The 20,498-nt window shown below is 34.6% G+C and overlaps 1 protein-coding gene across 1 annotated transcript; it reads left to right on the top strand.

Annotated features, from left to right (window-relative positions):
* Positions 1-326: 326 nt before the first annotated feature.
* Positions 327-1,676, top strand: LOC104883524 (uncharacterized). Its single transcript, XM_010668066.1, has one exon. It carries the CDS (start codon positions 327-329, stop codon positions 1,674-1,676), a length of 1,350 nt encoding a protein of 449 aa, XP_010666368.1.
* Positions 1,677-20,498: the final 18,822 nt, after the last annotated feature.

Below are 20,498 nucleotides of genomic sequence, written 5' to 3'. Positions count from 1 at the left end.
TATGTTGTAAGCTGTTTTAGGCATAACAAAATATGAATAAATGAGAGAAAGTAATGAAGAAAAACTTATGTCTTGCACAAAATGTTTTCATGGTATCAGAGCTTAGGCTCGAAAATTAATTATATCTCTCATTTTTCTGCCAAACCTTCTCTAAACACATCTAAACTTTAACCTACCCTCAAAATAGCTAGAAAGAAAAAAATCTGCTATGACTAATACAACTATAGAGGCAACTAGTCCTCTATATCTCCATCCATGATGGAAACAACTTTCTGATAGTAGAAAAACTTCAAGGATCTGCTAATTACAAATCTTGGAAGAGATCAATGGAGATTGGTCTGGCCTCAAAAAGAAAACTAGGTTTTGTAACAGGAGCGGTAAAGAGGGATGAGAAAGATGTTGTTAAAGGAGAAGCCTGGGACACATGTAATAGTATGATTATATCTTGGATTCTAGGTTCTGTGAGTGAATCCATTAAGAAATCTGTTATGTTTTTGAGCAATGCTCATCAGATATGGAGGCAACTAGAGAAAAGATTCTCTCTCACAAATGGTTCAAGAAAGTATAAACTAAACAAGGAGCTATATGAAGCAAAACAACAAGGTAGGCAGGTGAGTGAGTATTACACCATGATGAAATGTCATTGGGGGGAAGTGGACTCTCTGAATACTCTACCACCTATCACCACTGTAACAGCTGAGATAACAAGCTTTGTAGAAGCACTTACTCAACAGCAAGATGAACATAAGTTGTTCCAGTTTTTGAATGGGCTTGATGAAGTCTATGGAACTCAGAGAAGAACAAGAAGAAGCTCAAAGAGAGTTGTTGAGCCAGGTGAAAGAAGAAACAAAGACCTTGGCTATGTTCTGGAAAGGGACAGTGGGGGAGCCACAAGTAGCACTCCTCCTACTACTCAATGCACTGTGTGCAGCAAAACTAGGCACACAAAAGAAAGTTGCTGGCTTGTAGTAGGGTTTCCCAAGAACAAAGCAAGGACACAGGGACTTCCATATAACAAAGGAAAGGGAAAGAACAATTATGGACAGCAAAAATGGAGCAAGGGAAAGCCATCTGGTGTAAAGGTAGCTGCAAATGCTCAAAATCAGAATGACAACATGTCAATTTCAAGCAACAACACCACTATTACTGCTCAACAACTTGAGCACCTTCTCAGACTTCTACCTACCCCATCTAAAGGTGAAGACACTGAAGATGAGATGGACATACATTACTCAGGTATGGTGTCATGTTATTTTGCTGATTCTGTAAGCATGGATACATGGATTCTGGATTCTGGTACCTCAGACCATATGACTGGGAATTTCTCTATGTTAAAACATGTTGTGACATGCAAAGATAACTCTCTGATTAACTTGCCTACTGGTCAGACCTCTAAAGTCACTCATACTGGAATTATGATGCTAGAAAGTAATGTAAAGTTGAGAAATGTCCTGTATATTCCTACTTTCAAGCATAACCTTCTGTATGTGAACAAGTTATGTGAAGATCTGAAATGTAAGACAACATTTCTTGATAAATACTGCCTGATTATTGACTTTGTGAATGAAGAAATAAGATGTGTGGGAAAAAGTGCAAATGGTCTTTACTATTTGATAAATGAACCAGTTGAGAAGACTCTTCATAGAATTAAAGAAGAGACTAGTTATGCCATTTAGAGAGATAAGAAAAAGGTGGCTATGAATGCTCACAATTACACTGAATTTCCATGTGTAGTCAGGAATGTCCCAAAATTAAACAAAGAAACCTTGTGGCATCATAGATTGGGGCACGCAACAAAGAAGAAACTTGCTATGATAGATACTATTGATATGAAAGGTGGATGTCAGGATGTTTGTATTACATGTCCTTTGGCAAATTTCACAAAATTGCCTTTTAGAAAAAGTGAGTCAAAAGCAAGTGAGCTACTAGAAATGGTGCACATGGATACATGGGGGCCTTACAAGATGAGCTACAAGGGGAAGTATAGGTACTTTAATTTCTCACTTTGGTAGATGACTACTCAAGACTGACATGGGTGCATTTACTGAAGCTGAAGTTTGATGCTTTTGGTGCCTTAGAAAACTTTGTCAATATGGCGAAGACACGGTTTGGGAAGAACATAAAAGTCATAAGATCATATAATGCATTAGAATTTGATGCTGGCAAATGTAGGCCATACTTTGGAAAGCTTAGCATAATTCACCAAACATCATGCCCTAATAGGCCACAACAAAATGGCAGAGTAGAGAGGAGGCACATAAATGTTCTTGAAATGGCAAGGGCCATAAGATTTCAGAGTGGTCTTCCACTTCATTTCTGGGGTGATTGTGTGATGACAACAACCTATATTACTAATAGGTTGCCCAGTTCAGTTCACCAAGGAAAGAGTCCTTATGAAGTGCGCTATGAAAAAAAAAACTAAACTACAACATGATGAAATGCTTTGCTTGCTTAGCTATGGCATATAACCCTGATAGAAGAAGGGATAAGTTTGGTGCTAGGGGCATTCCCTGTGTCTTTATTGGATACTCAAATACTCAGAAGGGGTACAAGCTTCACAATCTTGTTAGTGGAGTATCTTTTGTGACTAGGGATGTGAAATTTCATGAAAATATCTACCCTTATCACATTCCATACTACATCACACAAGAAAATAGACATATGTGAGCCTCCCAGACAAAACATTGTATGGAGTGAAGAGTATGATGAAGAAACACAACAAGAGAGTATTCCGGAGGGAGATGGTGATACAGAACTTGGTGGTATAGTGGATGTGCCTACTGATACTACAGTGTCTCCAAGGAGACCTAGAAGGGAACACAAAGCTCCAACTTGGCATAGTGATTATGAAGTAAGAGCAAATCTTGTTCAAAAAGTGACTAACACTCAAGTCACTAAGCAGTACACTTGTCTTCTGAGTACAATAGAGAAAGAACCTGATCCTAAGTTCTTTAAAGAAGCAGTAAAACACAAATAGTGGCTGGAAGCTATGAATGAAGAATTAGATGCTCTGGAAAGTAACAACACATGGGAAATTACAGATCTACCTACAGGGAAGCATGCTATTGGTTTCAAGTGGATCTACACAACTAAATTTGATCCACAAAGGCAAAATCTGAGATACAAGTATAGACTTGTTGTCCTTGGAAATAGACAACAATATGGCTTGGACTATGGAGAAACATTTGCACCTGTTGCAAAATTGACTACAGTAAGGTCAATCTAGGGGTTGCAACTATTCAAGATTGGCATACACATCAAATGGATGTAAAAAATGCCTTCCTACATGGAGAACTTGAAGAAACTGAGTATATGAAACTTCCACCAGGATATGCAAAGCAAGGCTTCAGATTTAGTGCTGATGAACCAGAGGGTGTTGTGACTACAACTAGGAATAACCTCAAGGTATACAAGCTGCTAAAGTCACTGTATGGGCTCAAACAAGCACCCATACAATGGTTTACTAAGCTTAGCTCTGTATTGAAAGGTAATGGATTCACTCAATCTAATGCTGATTATTCTCTATTTGTGAAGCAAGAAGGCTCTACATTTACAGCTATCCTGGCTTATGTAGATGATCTCATACTCACTGGAAACAACATGACAAGTATTGTTCAAGCAAAGCAGTTTCTTAGCACTGAATTCAAAACCTAGGTGAGTTGAAATACTTCCTAGGTATTGAAGTTGACAGAAATGAACAAGGTATTTTCTTGTCTCAAAGAAAATATATCACAGACCTGCTTGAAGATTATGGTTTGATGGAATGCAGACCCTTGAAATTTCCTATGGACACCCATGTGAAGCTGCTTACATCCTCAGGAGATGTGCTGCCTAAACCTGAGCTGTATCAAAGACTTATAGGGAAGCTAATCTACCTAACCATCACTAGACCAGACATTGCATACATTGTGCATGTTCTGAGTTAGTTCATGCATGCTCCTACTACAGTCCACTATCAGGCTGCAAAAAGGGTACTTAGGTATCTAGCTTGTTCAAGAGAGCAGGGTATTCTTCTAGCAAGTCAATCTGCAGCAAAGCTTCAAGCTTACTGTGATAGTGATTGGGCTGACTGTCGTAATACAAGGAGGTCCACAACTGGTTTCTGTATCATGCTTCGGAACTCTCCTCTCACATGGAAATCTAAGAAACAATCTGTAGTAGCTAGGTGTACAGCAAAAGCAGAGTGCAGGGCCCTTGCCATGACTTTGTGTGAAGTCATTTGGATCAAGCAGTTGCTTAAAGATCTTGGCTTAAAAAATCTGGTAATCAGGCAGCATTAGCCATTGTTTCTAATCCATTGCACTATGACAAAACTAAGCATTTAGGGATTGGTTGTCACTTTATCAGGGATCAAGTTAGTTCAGGGGATGTTCTTCCTATTTATGTTCCTAGTGCACAACAATTGGTTGATGTTCTCACTAAGATCTTGACAACTGAGCAACATCAGTCTCTCCTATTCAAGCTGGGAATTCTGCAGTCATCTCGACTCTCAGCTTGAGGGGAAGTGTTAAAGTAGGCAGTATTAGGCAGTACACTAATACTGGTACATAGTACATCAGTACTAGTACAGTAGTGAGTGTTGTGCACTACCTTGAGTGCAGCCACCTCAAGGAGGATTTTCTCTCTAGCTGTTAGTGCCAATCATTAGTTTTTGTCCTTTTGTGTTGCTGACAATTGTACCGTTATTTACAGCACCTTCCTAGGAATTTCTGGTTGTTTTCTTAGTCTATAAAAGACTATGTCGTAAGCTGTTTTAGGCATAACAAAATATGAATGAATGAGAGAAAGTAATGAAGAAAAACTTATGTCTTGCACAAAATGTTTTCAAGTTTCAATTAATTTCAACAATTTGATAGTGAGTGAAATTAGAGTTTTGTTTTCCATATTCCCAATATAATGGAATTGGTGGTTTATTGTAATTTGTTGCAGCAAAATGGTTCCAATTAGTGAGATTAAATGTGATCATGGGATATATGTTGCAAAGAGGACATCTTGGACACATGATAACCCTAGAAGGAAGTTTATTGCTTGCAAGTTCTTCAACCACGAGATTGGGTAAAGGGGCTACAGTAAATCTGAATTGATTGATGATGAAGTAGTAGATTGGCAGAGGGATGAGCTTTAGATGCTTCCATGGTAAAAAAAAAAAAAAAAAAAAGTTGAGGACAATCCTTGTACGTAGAACTCGAACGACTTCAAGTATTTTAAATCAAAAACAACATCCAATGCTTACTTTTTTTCACGATCTATAGATTCTCCATCTATATCCAATCCCAACGAGAATAGAAGCGAGTCGCTTCCGGCTTGGCTTGAGTTCTTGAGAAAGAACAGAACTAGACTTCAAAGGAGAAGTCGGAAGAAGATCAACAAAAGTGAAGCGCTATGTCGGGGCCGGGGGATGCTTGCTTAGTTGTTTCCCTTCTATGCAAATCACAGTCCATGATTAATTATGCAACATTAAAGAGAAGTAGGATGTTAGGTTTTTTTCTTGATTTTGGAGAGGGTGAATTGAACAAGGGAGTAATTTGGAGGGAAATTGGCTGGAAAAAAAGATGAAACACAGGGAGACGTGCCACATACATGTTATGCTTTAATGATTCGACGTCGGAAAATGGTCGGTGAATGCTGGAGAACGGGTTAAGGTTGTTCCTCGCAAAAAAATATATTTTTAAGGTTCTTTTTTGCTAGATTTTTTTTATAAAGAATGTTTCTCACAAAAACTAGTTTTAAAATGTTGTTTCTGACAAAAAACCATATACCAAATTCCAAGTGGTTAATGGTTACCCAAAGCATCCTCGTTGTTCCCACCAAAAAGTAGGAGATCGAGCATTTGTTGGGGTGTCGATCTCAACACATAGATGGTGCACACGGTAGCTAGTACAATGATCAGTGAGCACCATGCTCATTAGTTAAAACGTTGTTGAATAATAAGAAAAAGACGTGCACATGTATATTTACCACACTTGCACGCAAATAAACAATCGACTCAATAAAATGAACATTGAGTCATGTTAGAAGATAACCTTAAATTTTCGACAATCGAATCCAATTCATATGTTCTTTCAAGTTATTCAAAACAAGGCTATATTTATCCATTAAATAGTATTATGTTCATCCTATAAAAAGCGTTGTGTTCCAGCAATTAAAAAAGAGAACATTTTCTATTTTTAATAATGGGACACAGATTTGATGTTCTCTTAAGTTCATCGAAATTTTCATTCTACTACAGTTTTGTATTTGAAATTGATATTTATTTGATTGTACTAACTGTTCTTTTAGACTACCATGTTGATTTGAATAAACTCAATGTTCATTGCAAATTACAAAATCTTCATCTTAATTGTGTTCACTTTCATCCTAATATGTACGAACATAATAACCATCTCTTTCACGCTTCTATCTCCCCCCTTAGTTGTTAGGTTCGATTCTTAGGGGGTGGAGCTTAAGCTTAACATTAAGTCCCTTCGTTCCATAAGATGTTTTGACTTGTACAATTGTCAGTGTACATATTTGACGACTATTAATATATGTAATTACATATTAGTATAAAAATATAAAAATTTGAATATTATAAAGTACTCACTAGGAATTAAGAATCGAATAAGAACCCATATGATTATTTTTTTCTTACATGTAGGGGAAAATATAGAAGATTTTATGTAATTTTAAATAATGCCAAGACTTAAAGTAGAAACATTGATAAGGAATGGAGAAAGTAGTTTGAATATAAAATAAGTCAAACTCAATGGTGTTGGGCCAGAAAGCTCGCAAGGTTATTATGTAAATTTATTTACAAGATTATTCTATAACTGCTACACCAAGGCCTAAATGATTAATTAAATGACAATGTAAAGGAATTTTCAACACAACTGATCAAGTAGAACATTAATATAAAGTCGATTAATAACAACAATTAAATCTAATAATGCTTGTTATTAGCACATGTTTAAACTAATCGAGTTAGAAACTTGGATTATTTTCATCAAACAAATCTTGAACATTGTTTTAAATTTGAGGTTAGTTCAGGTTGGAGTTCGGACTCGGTAATCAAACCCAAGCCAAACCATATTAAGTTTAGCTCGACTTGGCTTATATGGTTAGCTTATTTATCATAGTACTATTGCTTATAGTACTATTGCTTATTATTAGTTTCATTTTATTGAAATTTACACATGTTTATTCAAAAAAATCACTTATCTTAAAAAAAACCCCAATCTTGGAGCATTTAGAAATGATATTAACTATCGGAGATACCTTCTTATAATATTCCAAGTTATTTTTTTCCTCCCTATGTTAATCCATTTTGGATCTTCTTGAGTCTTATTTTAAAAGGTTGCTCTAAAGTTGGGATTATTCCTAAATAATCCAAAATTAGAATCATCTTGAAAAAGTCAGTGAATATTGGAATTATTCATGTTAGAAAATAATCTTAAAATTTCCACTTTTTGAAAAGTAAACACATCTTTTGAGTTTTGATGCCTTAACTCAACTTTTGGGAATACTCTCAAAAATGATTCATATAGTTATTACCTCTTCTTTTCCACGTATCATAGATGGAAACTAGATTAAATGCGCCTCTATGGCAAGCAAAACAACATTATGATATTTTGAGAAGGTCTCCAAATGTTGGCAAAATGATCCAATATTGGAAATATTATGAGAAGATGAGAGGAAAATGAGATTAATAATGTCCTATATTCTAAAATATATCTATGAAAAGTCTACATGAATAATCTCTATTAAATACTTCTCGACAAGTGTAGAGCACTTTCATGTGCATATTTTGCATTTCCGAATACCTTTTACTCTTGAGTCTCGATCAAGTTTTTTGATGAGAAAGACGGAGTGTCAAATATTGCATATTCTTAAGTATTTTCAAGAGTACCTAAAACTATTGCTTCCAAGTACATTCTTTTGTATGGTTGTCACGTAATTTGCTCAAATGATCAAAATATAAAGGAAAAATTCCTCAAGTACCCATGAGGTTTGGCATAATTTCCAAATTACCCCCTACATTTGGGGAATTCCTCAGATACCCCTGAGGTTTGAGTTTGGGCTCAAAATACCCTTACTATGGACGAAACCCTAACGCCCTTAGGTTTTCCATCTCTCTCCTCTCATTCCCCCACCCACTGTCAACCCCCTCCCCCATCCGATGGCCAACAGCCAGCGACCACCACCCACTCCGGCGTCGGCGACCCTACCCTCTTCCCTTCGCCGGCCAGAACAGCAGCACTCCCCCCCCCCCAAACGACCCCACCCTCTCCCTTTCCCCCACCCTTGACACCCCACCCTAGCCCTCCCTTTCCCCCACCCTTGACATCCCACCCTATCACTCCCTTTCCCCATTCTCGATTCCCCCACCCTTGACACCCCACCCTAGCCCTCCCTTTCCCCATTCTCGATTCCCCCACCCCACCCACCCCGACACCACCCCCTCTCCCCTTTCTCCCTATCGGAAATGACAACCCTTTTGTGTCTCCCATTGTGAGTCGACCCCTCCCCTTCCCCACCCAGATACGCCAGCCCCCAAACCCCTTAACCGTATACCACCACTGATAAACACCAGAATAAGCGATATTCACTGGGCCAAGAGCATCCCCCCGAGTAAAAGCTTCCATAGCTGGTTGACCAAAATGAGGATCTCAAATTGCATGAGAAATAGGTCTGCGCTCGAAACCACCCTAGGCACCACCCTAGGCTGCCGTTTTGCTATTATGGTCGGCGCCAACATCGAGGGTAAGAGAATCGGGAATGGGGAAGGGAAGGGGTAGGGTCGCCGGTGCCGGAGTGAGGGAGAGGGGTTTGGCAGTAGGTGGCGAAATGGGAGGAGAGAGAAAATTAGGGAGAGAGAGAAGGAAAACTAGATGGCGTTAGGGTTTCGTCCATAGTAAGGGTATCTTGAGCCCAAACACAAACCTCAGGGGTATCTGAGGAATTCCCCAAATGTGGGGGGGTAATTTTGGAATTACGCCAAACCTCAGGGGTACCTGAGGAATTTTCCCAAATATAAAATGTGTAAAGATAAAATTTGCAAAAATAAAATGTGGAAAAAAATGTGAGAGGAAACACTTTGTTTTATGTTCTCCAGGGAGAACTATAAAAGCTCAAATTAAACACGATTGAAATTTTAGAAGCGCTCCTTTCAAAAAAAAAAAAAAAAATCTCAGGAGCGCATGTCTTATACAACAAGTTTCAATGTTTCTTTCTTCTTTTCTTCCCATAATTATCAACTATTCTATTTTTTTCCTAAAAAATTATATCTCTAAGAATCTCATAACTAGTTGATTTTCTTAGATAACTAATTTTGAACCTTTTATTTTCTGCAGATGATTGCAAGCACCATTCTATTATTCTGTCTAATGATTTTCTTGGATGGCTCTTATATTGATTATGTTTTTGAAATATTCAGAGAAAAAAGTGTCAAATGACCAACTCAACCAAAAGCTTAAGCTTCTGGTTGAGGCCTCAGGAATAGATTTATACTCTATCACGCCCCCTCACGCAAGAGCTCTTTGGGGTTGAAGTGTGGATGCAATACAGGTCTCCCTCATACTTGACGCTAAATATTCCACTGTGAAAGGAGTGGTGGATGAGATTCGAACCCATGACCTTTTTGTCACGTTGGCTCTTGATACCATGTTAAAGGACCAACTCAACCAAAAGCTTAAGCTTATGGTTGAGGCCCTGGAATAGATTTATACTCTATCACGCCCCCTCACGTAAGAGCCCTTTAGGCTTGAAGTGTGGATGTGTAACACCCCGATAATTCTCTCTTTCTGGAAAATACTTTTATAACAAATCTAGAGAATTACCCAGGCATTATCGCCCGTGTGATAACGTTTCGGCTTACTCAGAATTTTGCAGCGGAAAACAATTACTAAATAAAACCAACTTTATTAAACTTATGAAATAAATGACAACTTTTGAAACTAAACACACCAACTAAAAACCTCAAACTTAAGTAAAGATGTCCTACGAAAACAACTTAAACTATACTAAGTATAAGCCTCTCCATTCCAGATTCCCAATGCAATGCATTGCAAACCTGTAATGTCAATGCATACTGACTCTGCTCACAGAAGGATCATCACAGGATCAATAGGCAAAGCCATGATCACACACACAACAAGCACGTAATCAGCAAAGCTGAGTACTACATATCAGACACAATAATCCTAAGCATGATACTACAAACATAACTTGTAGGAATAATAATAACATAATAAATAATACTCTACAGACAACTTTACTGAACTACACTTGACCCAACTTTTTATTACTTTAATGGAATAGTTATTGGACGAGTTGACCACCAAAAATAGGAAATACGGTCATGACTCCGTAAACCAGAATGACCTACGATATCGAGGAACCTTTGAACTAAAGAGGAATGGTGATCAATCCAACCCTCGAAAATACATATCACGGCGGACTATGTATCCCAACCCTTAGTGTCCAACTCTAGACGTGCACCAGTCTAAAGTATATAACTTATTCTCGTTTCACTTTACGTTAAATATATTTTATTACTTGTGTTGACCCACAACAACCAAATAACACACATTCAAAAATCACATAATCAAACAACATTCTTTTTATCTTTGATTAACAAGTGTTCACAACTTATCAATCAAGACTCCTTTTATTTCTTTTTATCCTTTGTTGAACCTAGCCAACAAAACTCCGTACCTTTACATAGGTATAATCCATACTTACCAAATAAGATCCACGGTTCTTATAAGATAAATTAATAATCTCCAAAAATCTATGTAACACATGATTCCAACTTACTTAAATTAATCCACTTACGAATTAATACCAAAACTGAACTTATTTGCTTGCATCAAACTTCCTACAAACAAGTCATACTCATACATATTCTCAGTTTACATGTAGCACACAGGCAAGTAACATGTAAAGCAATTACAGTAAATCATATATATGAACAACAAGGTCCTATACATGATACTAATAAATAAAAACATCCCTAAGGCATGTTTCTAAACCATATAGCACGTAGACTATGTACGTACCTTGGTAAACGCAACGGTAGGCCACTTTTATGCTCAAAAGTCCCCTACTATGAATTCTCCGCCTAGAAAATCAAATAATCAAGTAAATACTTGAACTAAAAAAAATACAGCAACTTTAAAACGTCCCAAACCCTTTTAAACGTCTTTAAAAATCGTTTTTATAATTTAAACTCTCGTTATTTTTAATCCCTAGTATAGTACAACTATTCTAGTGATTAAAAATCATTAAAAACCTTAAAATACTAACTTTCTGAATTTCCAGCATTTATAAAATTTTCTAAACCTTCTGAAAATATTTTAAATGCATATAAAAATCGTATTCCAATCAAAATTCATATTCATACTTTAAATATACGTTTCTAGTGATTTAAAACCCAAAAACCATATCTTTCATGATTAAAACTAAAAATAATAAATCTGAAATTTTTATTTATACATATGAAAACCGAAAATATATTCTTTCATAATAAAATAATAACTTAAATCATAAACATGTAAATAGTAATAAGATAACAATAAAAATTAGGACTTTAATGGAATCTTAAGGAGAAGTAAAGAAAAACAACCGAAATAGGAGGAAGGAAGGCCGGCGGCTGTGACAGCAGCAAGGAGGTGGCGGCAGCAGTTTCTTGGTTCAAAAGGTTTTGTGACGTTTCTTGTTCAACAAGAAACGTTACTTAGCGAAGAAGAAACATTTTGAGAGGAAAATATGAAACTCACGCTCAAGAAGGAGGAGAGAAAAATGTCGAGTGAGAGAGAGAATTCGAATACGTGCAAGGGAGGAGAGAGAAAATGAGTGTAGGGCAAAATATTTGGGTTTTTAGGATATTTAAATAGGCTAATCCTTTGGGCTTAGGAAAAGAATTTCAATAATTAAAACTTTGATGACTAACAAGATGGGCTTATTAGGACTTTAGTCATCAAATTATCCTTTCCCTTTTTATTACTTTTGGGCTTTCGATTCCATTAAGTTTTCTTTTCAAATATGCTTTTAATAATTAAACTCTTATTTAAAACATGCTTAATTAAAATATTAAAATTTTATTAAGCTATGAAAAATATTTTTAGTTGACTTTTAAAATAGTCAACCCTTTTTAAAAGTCAAATCATTTTCCAAACTCATTTGGATTTAAATATAACTACATAAATATCTTAATATATTTATGAAAATCCTTTAAAAATGTGGGGGATTACAGGATGCAACACGTGTCGTCCTTATGCCTGGCGCTAAATATTCCACTAAGAAAGGCGGGGTGGATGAGATTCGAACCCATGACCTTTTTGTCACGCTGGTTTTGGTACCATGTCAAAGGACCAAGTCAACCAAAAGTTTAAGCTTATGGTTGAGGCCCCAGGAATAGATCTGATGGAGTATAAATCTATTCTTGAGGCCTCAACCAGAAGCTTAAGCTTTTGGTTGAGTTGGTCCTTTGACATGGTATCAGAGCCAGTGTGACAAAAAGGTCACGGGTTCGAATCTTGTCTACCCCTCCTTTCTCAGTTGAATATTTAGCGCCAGGTATGAGGGAGGCCTGTGCTGCATCCACATTTCAAGCCCAAAAAAGGGCTCTTGCTTGATAGAGTATAAATCTATTCCTGAGGCCTCAACCAGAAGCTTAAGCTTTTGGTTGATTTGGTCCTTTGACATGGTATCAAGAGCTAGCGTGACAAAAAGGTCACGGGTTCGAATCTCATCCACCCCTCATTTCTCAGTGGAATAATTAGCGTTAGGTAAGAGGGAGACATGTACTGCATCTACACTTCAAGCCCAAATGGCTCTTGCATGAGGGGGCGTGATAGAGTATAGATCTATTCCTGGGGTCTCAACCATGAGCTTAAGCTTCTAGTTGAGGCCTCAGGAATAGATTTACACTCTATCAAAAAGTACACCCACTGATATATCATTCTGAATCCGTCATACAAAATTCGTGACACATATTACTAATGTCATTTCATGTGGTGGATGAAAATGATACTTCTTCCATCTCTTATTAGTTTATGTACTTTCCTTTTTGAGTTATCTCTTATTAATTTTTCATTTATTTTTTTGGAATGGACGAAGTAGTTGTTTTACATTGTTATTTTTTACATAAGGTATCATTTTTTTATTTGTCAATCTCTCTTTGTCTCTTGCCTCACAATATATAATACATACATTCTCTTTCTCTTTAGGACCCATATATTTTTTCTCGCTCCTAAAATTCTATGCCCAAACAAGTGAGTAAACTAATAAGAGATGGAGGGAGTATATGCAGCCTTAAACTAACTATCGTCATTTTAGGATATACATTTACTTCTTATTGTTAACACCCAGGAATATTCTATATTACTATATACTCCCTCCGTTTCTTTTAATTGATACATGTCCATTTTATAAAACCAAACTACCAACTTTGACCAATTGTTGTGAATAATCATGTGTAGTCTTGTTAGATTCGTCTTAGTGTGTAGATTCATAATATCAAAATTTTATAAATTTTATTTAAAGGAAATAAGAGATATTAAGGATTTAATTGAAAAACGTGCCAAAATAATGTAGCTTAAACATATTCAAATTTTTGTTTTATTAATATCACTCTCTTTTTAATACAATTTTTGATAAATAACTAGTATTTTGGCCTGGGAGACGCCTTGAGTCAATTATAATAAACAAATATGTTAATTTTTTTAAATTTCATTTTTTTGCCACTTTTCGTATTTTTGTCTATTAAGAAATTGAAATGTTTACGTCATGGCGTGATAAATAAAAAAATCCGAAAGGTTTAAGCTTGAAAATAATATCTTAAAAGGAATTGTGGTAAGAGAATATGACATTAATAGTCTCTTGTTAGTTACGTAATAAGAGTGTTAGAAATGTATATACTTGTTTAAGTCTTCTTAGTCAAGTATATTTATTATAAGACGCTGATCATGAATTCTATTCAGTTTTTAAGACCTCTTATCATATTTTATTTCAAATATTAGACAATAAAGTTATAGTGTATTGATGGTTTAACTCTTATATTTAATAAAATTAGTTGATTAATAGTAACATAAAAGCAAATATTGCAACTAAAAAAACGAAAGTAGTATATTTTTATGGCGGAACAGAAACAAAATATTTGAGGTTAATGGATCCATTAAAACTTTAAGCCACATGGAAAGAATTACTGCTACATAAATGGCCATGTGGCCGTTGACAATAAGGGAATAATCTTAATTAGTTCCACGTTATAAATTTATATTTTGGTGCTAACACGAAATTTATGTATAGACTTGAAGACCTACTAATTGCTATAGAGAATCCTTGGTCGTGATTTACGAAGGTTATTGCTATTTGCTAGTAATCTCGCAAGTACTCCATCTGTGAGGCTATGTGCGAGAACAACTTAGCGATTTTTTCTTTAACTATTACTAAAAATATTATTAGTGTATTACCACACATCTCACTTATTTATTAGATTGACGGTTGATGTAGCTTGTCTCTATCTATCTTCTGACTTCTGAATTCTGATAGATGCCTAGATGAGTAGATGGTGGCCTGCTGGTTAAATCAAAATTGACACTCCTTGTTGTGTTTTTGTTTTTATGTGTTCTTATACCAGATTACTTATGGAGTTATGGTTGATTCAATGGTTGGTATATAACCTACGTTTAGCTGGCTGGTCCAAGGGAGTGATTTTCTCGTTTCAAACTTGATTTATTATCTTAAATGTTGACAAGAACTCCGTATCTTAGTCCGGCTAATGCCTCAAATTAATTATAACGAGTTTTATATACTTGAAATGCATGCGAAAATAAAATATTTAATTGACTAATAATATGTACAAAAAATTATTCGCAATGATTACGTACTTTTTTTGGAAAAAGAATCAATAAATTAGTGAAGTTGTAATTTTCTTTTGTTAACTAAGGGTAAAACTGTAAGTAGATATTTTTTTCTTATAATTTTTTTAAAACCAATAAATAGTAGAATTTGTAATTGCTTATTTTTTAATTTAAGGGTATAATTGTAAAAAAGGGTGGACACCATGTCACCCCCTCTTCACTTATATAATAGAGATAAATAATACTCCCTCTGTTACAAAATATAATGCATTCACGCTTTACGAAAATTTGCTTTTATCATTAATATCTCTCATAATATGATAAAAAAAAATTATACTGTTGGATTCGTCCTAAAAAATACTATGATAACATTATTTTTTTCAATTTTTTATCCACATAAATTGATAGTAATTAACGGTCAAAAGTCGACCTCGAACATCGTGCATGCCTTATATTTGAAACGGAGAGAGTATGTTATTATTCATAAACTCATAATTTAGTAGTTACTTTTCGTATCCTTTTTTCCAATGAGAAATTGAAAAATTGATCTCATTGTGTCATTAAAAAAAGCTTAAAGGTTTGAGATTGAAAATAGAGCTTAAAAGAAATTGAGGTAAGAAAATAGGTCATCAATAGTCTATTGGTAGCTAGTACCGTATTAAGAGTACTATAGAGATATAAATCTTGTTTACGTCTTTTTAATTAAACATAATTATTTTAAGACTTTATATTTTATTTGAAACATTAGACAATGGAGTTATAGTGTATTGATGGCTAAGTTTCGATGAGAGTGTCATATGACTTATAGGCTTCGTTAAGAATGTCTTTCAATATATTTGTATAATCGATTTCTAGCTCCCTTTCTTTATTAACGGTAAGTGAGTAACATTCTCAATTTATACTATTTTCTTCGTCCTATTAATCACAATAGTTTGACTTTTACACTATTCACATTCCTTACTTTGACCATAATTTTCAACTCATACATAAATGCAATTGTTTGTCTATAAAATGTTTCAAGATTTATATTCGTGTAAATTTTGCAACATATCAATTTTTAGTTATTTGTTACTAATAGATAAGTAGAGATATTTTAATGGTCAAAGTTGTGCATTGTATATAAATGTGTCAGACAAACTATTGCAATTAACATGGGACAGATGCATTATCTATATATACAAACCAAAGTGTTTTAACTAATTATAAAATAGTGTTTAACTTATCCCATGTGATATTAACAAATTATCAAATTTCCATTAAATTTCATCAAAGGATAACTAGAGATATTATTAGCTAAAATTATAAGTTGTCAAGCATGAAAATCAAAAATCTTACATTCTTAATTAATTCTATTATTTGACCTACAAAATCCGCCAATTTAGTAGCGTAATTCTCCTTATCCAAAATACATATAATATTTTATTTGACAGTTGTAGTTTAGTTGGTATTGGGAAAATACATCATCCTCCATTTTTCACTTTAACGATTTTAGTGTTTTGGAAATTGATACATGATTATTAACTGTAACGAACTCCCTCCGTTCTATAATGTTCTACTCATTTACTGTAGATACACATTTTAAGGCAAATTGGAGAGAGGGTGTCAAAAGTGGTCACTTGATTTCATTACTTTTATTTAGTGAGGAGAGAGAGTGTAGGGTTATTTTATTTTAAGGAAAATAGAGAGCATGAAATGAGAAAGTGTGGGCCAAGCATGATTAAATTATTCTATATATTTTGCCAAAATAGGAATAAAGCACTATTGATAGAACTTCACAGAACGGACTAAAATGATAAGTGGGTAAGACTTCATAAAACGGAGGGAGTACTTTTTAAGCATATGGCTTCTCTATTTCTATTATTTACCCATTATGTGAGCTCATTTTCTATCTTTTTCTTATTACATGAGCATCATAAGTTTCTGTGCAAATCCCCCTATTTCAAAAAAAAAAAAAAAAATGGATGTAATATTTAGTTTCCTAATTAATTATATCATTTATAATGCACATCCTTATTAAATTTTATTTCCTAGTTGTACTAGAGTTATAAACTTATGATTGATATAAAACGGTAAAAAAATAGGGATAATAGGATATATATAATTCAAGGCAAAAACATGTCATATTATCACATGTACTCTCCTACTTCCCACATAATCAAATATTAAATAACAAACTTTTTTAAGACTCGAACCCATAAGCTCTAATTTGAAATGCAAATGAACTAAATAACTATTCTACAATCTCATATTAGTCTTTGTGGAAAAAAAATTATTTAAACACATTTTGTTTAACAATTTCACACACACACACACACACACACACACACACACACACACACACACAACACACACAACACACAACACCACACACACACACCACACCACACACCACCAACACACACCACACACACACACACACACACACACCACACACACACACACACACACACACACACACACACACAACACACACACACACACACACACACACACCACACAACAACACACACACACACACACACACACATATATATTTGTATTAATAGTGTGTCCTACCTTTCGATTCTATTACATTGAAAAAAAGCTTTTCAAATTTTTATAACCTCCGTAATTAACACAACTATACGATGTAATTGCATTGGTTATATTCTTATACATTAACCTAAAATTTTAAAAATAAGATTGTATCATTTTCTTTGTAAGTAACCATATATTTATATATATGTATTCTCTTGAGGCTGAGGGTTATATTGATAAGTAATTCATATTATATAATTTACTATGTAGAAAAATTAAAAGAATCTAGGCGATCATCGCCTGACCATAATCCAATGCGTATGATTTTTGTTTACTTAACTTCTCTCAAGTGTTTAATTTAAGATTCAAATTCACATTGATGAATAATTTGGGGCATCGCCCAAGCCTATAATTAGTTGTATCCTTAATCTGCAAGCGTTCAAGTCTTGTGTGTGAGATTGTGAGTTCTCATTAATCAGGTTAGAGAGAGTTTGAGAATTCTCAAACATATGGTTTTTTAATTGATTTTTTCTTATAAATAGTAATACCTCTGTTCCTAAATAACGATTACACTTTGACAATTGACACTATTCACACATTTCAATTTGACTATCGTGTGTGATTCATTGGGTAAGAAAATATATAACCATGTGGAGTTTTGTTGATTCGTCTCGACATGTACTTTTAGAATATCAACTTTTTATAGTTTACAAATACAAAATTAGAGATATTAGTGCTCGATCGTTTGTATCGGCATGCGTAAAAAATACAAGTGTAACCATTATTTCAAAACGAAGATAATACATGTAGAGTGAAATAGCTCTTTGTTACTAGTTGATCATTTGGTTAAACATAAAAAGTCACCCTTTCTATAAAGTTACAAACTTACAATGCCAATGAAGTGTAAAACTTGTTTGGCTGATTATTAGGGTAGAAATTGTCATTTAAAATCATTTATTGAATAAAGATTAATTAATCAGCAACACTACCAACAGTCGAACACTATACTTATAAAACCTCCACATGCTAGTCAGCAATACTACCAACACTATTATCCAATTACGAAAGTTTTTTTTTACCCTTATACATACTCAAGCCAAGCCAAGCCAACCAAAAGCTCACTATCCATATATGGTGAATTTTACATCTAATAGTGTGCTTCAAAGGTTTTGTCTATTGTCGACATGCAATATTTGCAATAAGACTAGTGATATCAAAGGTGCAAAAGTCTAAAGGTCTCCAATATAATGCACAGTTATTTGACCTTATCTTTTATTTTTGTTGTTGTTGGTAATGGTAACAACACCACCTATTTGGAATTCAAGTTTGTGGCCAAAGCCATGATTGACGTGGCACGTGGCTAAGTACTTGTTCAAATTCTACTTCAAGTAGAAAAACGATCACAAGTAGTTTGTTTACATTCAGATAGAGAGAAAGAAGTGGTGGTCCAAGGAAAGGACATCACATGCTAAGATCGCCATCTTTGCAGCTGCTTCTGTTATTGTTTTTGTATTCATTTTTAACCTACACCCTCCCCTTGTACCCCCACTCTTTGATATTGAGAGAATTTTTTTCTTTGATGATGATTGGCCACAACTTGAAACTTAAATTCGACCAATTAATAATGATAATTATGTACCTTGTCTTGCATGATGTTTGAGTCCCCGGGAAGAAAAAGACTTGTGCTTTTGTAATGTTTTTATACAGTGTATAAACACTGTAGCATATCATTTGTGATAGGGAACATAGATCACCCCTTTCTTAGATATAAGGGTGAAGATGGAACTAAGTCACGTCTGGGCCATTCCTGGCCAATGCCTGTGAACAAAAGATGCTATTATTTTGATGTTTTGACATGAAAGGAAATGAGCTACAAGCCTATAACTAGATTGTAAAACTTGTTCGCTTGTCCGATATGGAATAAGTTGTAGAGCTTGGTTCAAATATGTAGTTTTATATTGGATTAGAAGTGGAAGTGCTCCCACCATGGATTACATTAGAATTAGGCAATCTTGTTCACTGTTACTATTGTTATCGTCGTCAGGTTGGTTTGTGGCATGTGCGCGTTGTGGTGGGTTACTTTTTGAACCTTTGCATTTCTTATAGTCTGGTTTGATCATTTATGAGATTCATTTACATTTTAGTCAATAATCCAATTTTTGTAACGATTGAAATTTTCGTATTAATGATCTAACTAGATATCCCCCTCCCTTTATGTCTATGATAATCTAATTTATCATTTATGAGATTCGATACTTATGTATTTTTCAATCCAACTTTTATATATTGAGATATTTATAACAATGACGTTAGGGTGTATAAGCGCATCAATTTCTCCTCTTCTTCGTCCAATAAGATTTTTATTCTACAAATCAAACGACTAAGCCTATGAGCTTCATATATCTTTTCAGAGTATATATGAAAGAGAGTTGTTATTTTAAATGTTATAGTTGTTGGAGATATAATGCAAATAGAAGTTGTGGTATATACTAAAAGGGCCATGTTGTATCTAAGAGTTCAGATTTATGAAGCTTTTCAGTTACAAAGTCTATTCCACTCTGTTTTAAATGTGTTGTAACAGTTGCTTATTTTTCTCCCCCAAATCTGTTTTCTTTCCTTAAATATAGAGAGCTTTTATGGATTATTTTTCTGGTTTAATTTGACAGATTTAGTTTGGCAGATTTCTCTCCTAAAATCTCTCTTCAGTTACACTTTGTTTTTGGCTATAAAAAGTGTTTTGTTGTCCTCAAAAATATATAGAAAACAATATATTCTTCCTGTCTTCTTTCTGATTTTCTCTCTCTAGTTCTGAGCATTATTATGAGTTCTATTGATGCTATTGGAAGGAAGCCGTTAATAGTGAAATCGAGTCGATTACATCTAATCATACATGGGAACTTGTTGAGTTACCTAAAGGTAGCAAAGCTATTGGCTGTAAATGGATCTTTAAAAGGAAAAGAAAACCTGATGGTACAGTTGATAGGTACAAGGCAAGACTAGTGATTAAAGGTTTCACTTAAAAATTTGGTATTGATTTCTTTTACACTTACTCACCTGTGACTAAGATCGCCACTATCCATGCTCTTCTTGCATTAGCTTCAAGTTATAAGTTGATTGTACATCAAATGGATGTAAAAA

The sequence above is a fragment of the Beta vulgaris genome, chromosome 1, assembly GCF_026745355.1.
Source record: "Beta vulgaris subsp. vulgaris cultivar EL10 chromosome 1, EL10.2, whole genome shotgun sequence".
Classification (NCBI taxonomy): Eukaryota; Viridiplantae; Streptophyta; class Magnoliopsida; order Caryophyllales; family Amaranthaceae; genus Beta; species Beta vulgaris.
Note: the sequence above shows the minus strand (reverse complement) of the source record. Positions and strands in the feature narration are given on the sequence as shown.

What these genes read in the sequence shown, in the direction of transcription:
- LOC104883524 (XM_010668066.1), top strand. Translation starts at nt 327, where the DNA reads ATGGAGATTGGTCTGGCCTCAAAAAGAAAACTAGGTTTTGTAACAGGA.